Below are 8,480 nucleotides of genomic sequence, written 5' to 3'. Positions count from 1 at the left end.
AGCCTAGCGGCTAACAGGCTAAGCTAGCAGGAATGACGGGAAACGACGTCGTTCAAACTTGACAGAACTTTATTGACACGACGTGTCGTGACGCTGAACAAACCGCTACAAGCTAGCAAAACCGAAAATGAAACAAATAAACAAAAAATGTGGCTAGCACGGAAGCTAACGTGTCTAGCTAACGAGCTAGCTAGCTCTATCTCTGGGGGGAGGGACCCCTCTTTTGTGCTAACGCTAGTGAGCTAGCTTGAACCAGTTCCATTAAAAAAAAAAAACAAACAAAAATATAAAGAACTAGCTTAACGGGGCTAACGTCGGGTTCCTGAGTGAAAACCGGAAACAAAAAAACAAAACAAAGACAATGTTGCGTTTTTTTTTTTTTTTTTTCCCCTCCTTCCGACGTCGTCGTGGTCGTCCTCTCCGGCGCCGCCGCCGCCGCTAGCGCTAGCCGGACGGTTAGCGAACCGCCCAAACGCGGCGTCAGACGTAGAAGAGCCGCACCTTGGACGTGCTGACGTGGAGGTCGTCGTCGTAGAACTTGGTCTCTATGATCACGTTGCCGCTGCGTTGGAGGGGGGGGGAGGTTAGCGTTAGCGGAACGTTAGCGTTAGCGTTAGCGGGGGGGAACTCACGTTAGCACGTTGGCCGGCATCATCTGCGACTCGGGCGCCGCCTCGATCAGCGACTGCCACGTGTTGGTGGAGTTGGGGATGACGAAGCCGAACTCGAAGAACCACTCTGCGGAGGAAAAGGAAAGGAAAGGGGGGCGGGGTTAACGGGGGGGGGGGGCGGGGTTAACGGGGGGGGGGGGGGGCGGGGTTTTCCGGCTGACCTTCCAGACACTGGCCCTTGAAGAAGACTTTCTGCTCCAGGCGGAACTTCTCCAGCTTCTCCGACGACGAGAAGTTGAGCTCGCGCGACACCGCCTTGCACTTCAGGATCTTCTTCGGGACGCGAGCTGCCGGTGGGGGTGGGGGTGGGGGGGGGGGGGTGGGGGGGGGGGGAAGAAACACGCGCTAGAGTTAGCAAGGCTTCAGGAAGTGCCTTAAAATGACAGCTAAATGCTAAGGTTAGCTTCAGAATAGCTTAAAACTACAGCTAGATGCTCAAGTTGGCCTCAAACTACAACTAAAAGCTAAAGTTAGCCTCAGACTAGCTTGAACTATTGCTACATGCTAAAGTTAGCCTCGGACTAGCTTAAAACTACAGCTACATGCTAAAGTTAGCCTCAAACTACAGCTAAATGCTAAAGTTAGCCTCAGACTAGCTTAAAACTACAGCTAGATGCTAAAGTTAGCCTCAGACTACAACTAAATGCTAAAGTTAGCCTTGGACTAGCTTAAAACTACAGCTACATGCTAAAGTTAGCCTCAGACTAGCTTAAAACTACAGGTACATGCTAAAGTTAGCCTCGGACTAGCTTAAAACTACAGCTAGATGCTAAGGTTAGCCTCAAACTACAACTAAATGCTAAAGTTAGCCTCAGACTAGCTTAAAACTACAGCTAGATGCTAAAGTTAGCCTCAGACTACAACTAAATGCTAAAGTTAGCCTCAGACTAGCTTAAAACTACAGCTAAATGCTAAAGTTAGCCTCAAAATAACTTAAAACTACATCTACATGCTAAAGTTAGCCTCAAAATAGCTTAAAACTACAGCTAGATGCTAAGGTTAGCCTCAAACTACAACTAAATGCTAAAGTTAGCCTCAGACTAGCTTAAAACTACCGCTAAATGCTAATTTTAGCCTCAAACTACTGCTGAATGCTAAAGTTAGCCTCAAACAAGCTTAAAACTACAGCTAGATGCTAAAGTTAGCCTCAAACTAGCTTTAAACTACAGCTAAATGCTAAAGTTAGCCTCAAACTAGCTTAAAACTACAGCTAGATCCTAAAGTTAGCCTCAAACTACAACTAAATGCTAAAGTTAGCCTCAGACTAGCTTAAAACTACAGCTAGATGCTAAAGTTAGCCTCAAACTACAACTAAATGCTAAAGTTAGCCTCAGACTAGCTTAAAACTACAGCTAAATGCTAATTTTAGCCTCAAACTACTGCTGAATGCTAAAGTTAGCCTCAAACAAGCTTAAAACTACAGCTAGATGCTAAAGTTAGCCTCAAACTAGCTTTAAACTACAGCTAAATGCTAAAGTTAGCCTCAAACTAGCTTAAAACTACAGCTAGATCCTAAAGTTAGCCTCAAACTACAACTAAATGCTAAAGTTAGCCTCAGACTAGCTTAAAACTACAGCTAGATGCTAAAGTTAGCCTCAAACTACAACTAAATGCTAAAGTTAGCCTCAGACTAGCTTAAAACTACAGCTAAATGCTAAAGTTAGCCTCAAAATAACTTAAAACTACATCTACATGCTAAAGTTAGCCTCAAAATAGCTTAAAACTACAGCTAGATGCTAAGGTTAGCCTCAAACTACAACTAAATGCTAAAGTTAGCCTCAGACTAGCTTAAAACTACAGCTAAATGCTAATTTTAGCCTCAAACTACTGCTGAATGCTAAAGTTAGCCTCAAACAAGCTTAAAACTACAGCTAGATGCTAAAGTTAGCCTCAAACTAGCTTTAAACTACAGCTAAATGCTAAAGTTAGCCTCAAACTAGCTTAAAACTACAGCTAGATCCTAAAGTTAGCCTCAAACTACAACTAAATGCTAAAGTTAGCCTCAGACTAGCTTAAAACTACAGCTAGATGCTAAAGTTAGCCTCAAACTACAACTAAATGCTAAAGTTAGCCTCAGACTAGCTTAAAACTACAGCTACATGCTAAAGTTAGCCTCAAACTACTGCTACATGCTAAAGTTAGTCTGAAAATACCCTCAAACTACAACTAAATGCTAAAGTTAGCCTCAGATTAGCTACAAAATACAGCTAAATGCTAGCATCAGAATCGGTTCAAACTGCAGCTATAAGCTAGTTAGCCTGAAATTAGCTACAAACTACAGCTAAATGCTAACGCTAGCATCAGAATCGGTTTAAACTGCAGCTATAAGCTAGTTAGCCTCAGATTAGCTACAAACTACAGCTAAATGCTAAAGTTAGCCTCAGACTTAGTTTAAACTATAGCTATAAGCTAGTTAGCCTCAGATTAGCTACAAACTACAGCTAAATGCTAAAGCTAGCCTCAGACTTAGTTTAAACTACAGCTATAAGCTAGTTAGCCTCAGATTAGCTACAAACTACAGCTAAATGCTAGCATCAGAATCGGTTCAAACTGCAGCTATAAGCTAGTTAGCCTCAGATTAGCTACAAACTACAGCTATAAGCTAGTTAGCCTCAGATTAGCTACAAACTACAGCTATAAGCTAGTTAGCCTCAGATTAGCTACAAACTACAGCTAAATGCTAAAGTTAGCCTCAGACTCAGTTTAAACTGCAGCTATAAGCTAGTTAGCCTCAAATTAGCTACAAACTACAGCTAAATGCTAAAGTTAGCCTCAGACTTAGTTTAAACTACAGCTACAAGCTAGTTAGCCTCAGATTAGCTACAAACTACAGCTAAATGCTAACGCTAGCATCAGAATCGGTTTAAACTACAGCTACAAGCTAGTTAGCCTCAGATTAGCTACAAACTACAGCTAAATGCTAAAGTTAGCCTCAGACTCAGTTTAAACTGCAGCTATAAGCTAGTTAGCCTCAAACTAGCTTTAAACTACAGCTAAATGCTAAAGTTAGCCTCAAACTAGCTTAAAACTACAGCTAGATGCTAAAGTTAGCCTCAAACTACAACTAAATGCTAAAGTTAGCCTCAGACTAGCTTAAAACTACAGCTAAATGCTAAAGTTAGCCTCAGACTCAGTTTAAACTGCAGCTATAAGCTAGTTAGCCTCAAACTAGCTTTAAACTACAGCTAAATGCTAAAGTTAGCCTCAAAATAGCTTAAAACTACAGCTAGATGCTAAGGTTAGCCTCAAACTACAACTAAATGCTAAAGTTAGCCTCAGACTAGCTTAAAACTACCGCTAAATGCTAATTTTAGCCTCAAACTACTGCTGAATGCTAAAGTTAGCCTCAAACAAGCTTAAAACTACAGCTAGATGCTAAAGTTAGCCTCAAACTAGCTTTAAACTACAGCTAAATGCTAAAGTTAGCCTCAAACTAGCTTAAAACTACAGCTAGATCCTAAAGTTAGCCTCAAACTACAACTAAATGCTAAAGTTAGCCTCAGACTAGCTTAAAACTACAGCTAGATGCTAAAGTTAGCCTCAAACTACAACTAAATGCTAAAGTTAGCCTCAGACTAGCTTAAAACTACAGCTAAATGCTAAAGTTAGCCTCAAAATAACTTAAAACTACATCTACATGCTAAAGTTAGCCTCAAAATAGCTTAAAACTACAGCTAGATGCTAAGGTTAGCCTCAAACTACAACTAAATGCTAAAGTTAGCCTCAGACTAGCTTAAAACTACAGCTAAATGCTAAAGTTAGCCTCAGACTTAGTTTAAACTACAGCTATAAGCTAGTTAGCCTCAGATTAGCTACAAACTACAGCTAAATGCTAAAGTTAGCCTTGAACTAGCTTTAAACTACAGCTATAAGCTAGTTAGCCTCAGATTAGCTACAAACTACAGCTAAATGCTAAAGTTAGCCTTGAACTAGCTTTAAACTACAGCTAAACGCTAGTTAGCCTCAAATTAGCTACAAACTACAGCTAAATGCTAAAGCTAGCCTCAGACTTAGTTTAAACTACAGCTAAACGCTAGTTAGCCTCAGATTAGCTACAAACTACAGCTAAATGCTAAAGTTAGCCTCAGACTTAGTTTAAACTACAGCTATAAGCTAGTTAGCCTCAGATTAGCTACAAACTACAGCTAAATGCTAAAGTTAGCCTCAGACTTAGTTTAAACTATAGCTATAAGCTAGTTAGCCTCAGATTAGCTACAAACTACAGCTAAATGCTAAAGTTAGCCTCAGACTTAGTTTAAACTACAGCTATAAGCTAGTTAGCCTCAGATTAGCTACAAACTACAGCTAAATGCTAACGCTAGCATCAGAATCGGTTTAAACTGCAGCTATAAGCTAGTTAGCTTCAAATTAGGTACAAACTACAGCTAAATGCTAAAGTTAGCCTCAGACTTAGTTTAAACTACAGCTAAACGCTAGTTAGCCTCAGATTAGCTACAAACTACAGCTAAATGCTAAAGTTAGCCTCAAATTAGCTACAAACTACAGCTAAATGCTAAAGTTAGCCTCAGACTTAGTTTCAACTACAGCTATAAGCTAGTTAGCCTCAAATTAGCTACAAACTACAGCTAAATGCTAAAGTTAGCCTCAGACTTAGTTTCAACTACAGCTACAAGCTAGTTAGCCTCAAATTAGCTACAAACTACAGCTAAATGCTAAAGTTAGCCTCAAATTAGCTACAAACTACAGCTAAATGCTAAAGTTAGCCTCAGACTTAGTTTAAACTACAGCTATAAGCTAGTTAGCCTCAGATTAGCTACAAACTACAGCTAAATGCTAAAGTTAGCCTCAGACTTAGTTTAAACTATAGCTATAAGCTAGTTAGCCTCAGATTAGCTACAAACTACAGCTAAATGCTAAAGTTAGCCTCAGACTTAGTTTAAACTACAGCTATAAGCTAGTTAGCCTCAGATTAGCTACAAACTACAGCTAAATGCTAACGCTAGCATCAGAATCGGTTTAAACTGCAGCTATAAGCTAGTTAGCTTCAAATTAGGTACAAACTACAGCTAAATGCTAAAGTTAGCCTCAGACTTAGTTTAAACTACAGCTAAACGCTAGTTAGCCTCAGATTAGCTACAAACTACAGCTAAATGCTAAAGTTAGCCTCAGACTTAGTTTCAACTACAGCTATAAGCTAGTTAGCCTCAAATTAGCTACAAACTACAGCTAAATGCTAAAGTTAGCCTCAGACTTAGTTTCAACTACAGCTACAAGCTAGTTAGCCTCAAATTAGCTACAAACTACAGCTAAATGCTAAAGTTAGCCTCAAATTAGCTACAAACTACAGCTAAATGCTAAAGTTAGCCTCAGACTTAGTTTCAACTACAGCTATAAGCTAGTTAGCCTCAAATTAGCTACAAACTACAGCTAAATGCTAAAGTTAGCCTCAGACTTAGTTTCAACTACAGCTACAAGCTAGTTAGCCTCAAATTAGCTACAAACTACAGCTAAATGCTAAAGTTAGCCTCAAATTAGCTACAAACTACAGCTAAATGCTAAAGTTAGCCTCGGACTAGCTTAAAACTACAGCTAGATGCTAAAGTTGGCCTCAAACTACAGCTAAATGCTAAAGTTAGCCTCAAATTAGCTACAAACTACAGCTAAATGCTAAAGTTAGCCTCAAATTAGCTACAAACTACAGCTAAATGCTAAAGTTAGCCTCGGACTAGCTTAAAACTACAGCTAGATGCTAAAGTTGGCCTCAAACTACAGCTAAATGCTAAAGTTAGCCTCAAATTAGCTACAAACTACAGCTAAATGCTAGTTAGCCTCAAATTAGCTACAAACTACAGCTAAATGCTAAAGTTAGCCTCAAATTAGCTACAAACTACAGCTAAATGCTAAAGTTAGCCTCGGACTAGCTTAAAACTACAGCTAAATGCTAAAGTTAGCCTCAGACTTAGTTTCAACTACAGCTACAAGCTAGTTAGCCTCAAATTAGCTACAAACTACAGCTAAATGCTAAAGTTAGCCTCAAATTAGCTACAAACTACAGCTAAATGCTAGTTAGCCTCAAATTAGCTACAAACTACAGCTAAATGCTAAAGTTAGCCTCAAACTACAGCTAAATGTTAAAGTTAGCCGCAGACTCAGTTTAAACTACAGCTAAATGCTAGTTAGCCTCAAATTAGCTACAAACTACAGCTAAATGCTAAAGTTAGCCTCAGACTCAGTTTAAACTACAGCTAAACGCTAGCTTCAAATTAGCGACAAACTGCAGCTAAATGCTAAAGTTAGCCTCAAATTAGCTACAAACTACAGCTAAATGCTAGTTAACCTCAAATTAGCTACAAACTACAGCTAAATGCTAGTTAGCCTCAAATTAGCGACAAACTGCAGCTAAACGCTAACGCTAGCATCAGGATCCGTTCAAACTGCAGCTAAACGCTAACGCTAGCATCAGAATCCGTTCAAACTGCAGCTAAACGCTAGCTGGCGTCAGACCCCACAGTTCGAGCTAGCCGGGCTAGCCGCTAGCGCCCCCCCCGTTACCTTCGTGTTCGACTCCCGGCACCGACAGGTCCTCGGTGCCTTGCCACAGAACCTTCCCCGACTCGGCATCGCGGAGGTTCATCCAGTTCCTGGGCCGCGGTAAAAGGGGGGGGGCGGGGTTAAGGTCCAGCACGCTAAGCTTCCGGAGTGCGCGGCGCCGCGGCTAACCGTCAAGAGCTAGCGGGGGGGGCGGGCTCTCGAGCTTTTCGGCGCTCCTGTCAGTCCCAGGCGACACTCCATGTCTCCGCCATCTGGGGGGGGGGGGGGGTTAAGCACCCCCCCCCCCCTTTTGTTAGCCACAGCATGCTAGCACAGAATCAACTAGCTAATTAGCATATGCTAGCATGTGTGTTTGTTTGGCGGTGGTTTTTTTTTTTTCCCCCCAAGCGGGGTTCTCTGGGGGTTCCCCCCCCCCCCCCCACGAGGCCCCCTAATGAGCTCTCCGGGGGAACGGTCCGCAGACCGTAAACAAGCTAGCCCGAGGTCAAAGGTCAACGAGAAGCAAATCGGCTCAATAAATTACATACAGGAATTAAAAAAAACCAGCAAAATTCAATAAATTAAAAAAAAATAATAATAAATTTTTAAATGAAATAAATTGAAAATATAGACATTAATTCAAAGAAAAAAAAAATACAAATAATCAAAAGCAAGAATTATAAATAAATACCGAAAAGGAATGATAATAATAAAAAAAAGAGGCTAAAGCAGCTAATCTAGTTACCGAGTATTAAATAAATTCAGCTCTTTAAAAGTGAACCGCGAGATTTTTATGGAGCTTATTTCATTCGCGCGGTCGGCGGAAAGGGAAGGTTATTAAAGGTTAAAAAGCTGGGAAAAAAGAAAAAAAAAAAAAAAAAAAAAAAAAAAGGAGGAGAAACGGTATTAGCCTCGCCGTTAGCATATTAGCATGTTAGCATGCTAACGGCGGAGCTAGCGGGAGGGGGGGAGGGAGGGAGGGAGACCGCGGCGGCGGCGGCGGAGGAGGAGGCTCCTCCAGCCGGGGAAAGGATACAGTTTGAAGCCCTTGAGGATCTCCTTGGCCCGGTCGTCGTCTGCGGACATGTCGGCGCGCTGCTCGCGGGGGAGGACGGAGCCCGGAATGCGGCGGCGGCGGCGGCGTCAGGGGGGGGGGGGGAAAGAGACGCTGCAAGCCCGCTGCGTCCCCGTTACCGTTAGCTCGGCCGCGGGTTAGCAGCCGTTTGCTTCTGATCCCTTAATGCAATCAAGCTAAATATACGGGAGGAGGAGGGGGGGCGGGGCCTGCGCGACGCAGCGACGCGTCACCACTGGCAA

General features: G+C 41.9%; 1 protein-coding gene across 1 annotated transcript; it reads right to left on the bottom strand.

Moving 5' to 3' along the window:
- Positions 1–51: 51 nt before the first annotated feature.
- On the bottom strand, positions 52–8,404 carry pde6d (phosphodiesterase 6D, cGMP-specific, rod, delta). Its single transcript, XM_030087660.1, has 5 exons — positions 8,200–8,404; positions 7,185–7,273; positions 833–958; positions 633–738; positions 52–562 (listed from the first exon to the last, which is right to left on the bottom strand). Exons 1-5 carry the CDS (start codon positions 8,247–8,249, stop codon positions 481–483), a joined length of 453 nt encoding a protein of 150 aa, XP_029943520.1. The 5' UTR covers positions 8,250–8,404; the 3' UTR covers positions 52–480.
- Positions 8,405–8,480: the final 76 nt, after the last annotated feature.

This window comes from Salarias fasciatus, unplaced genomic scaffold (genome assembly GCF_902148845.1).
Source record: "Salarias fasciatus unplaced genomic scaffold, fSalaFa1.1, whole genome shotgun sequence".
Lineage (NCBI taxonomy): Eukaryota > Metazoa > Chordata > Actinopteri > Blenniiformes > Blenniidae > Salarias > Salarias fasciatus.
This window is presented reverse-complemented; position numbering and strand designations above follow the sequence as displayed.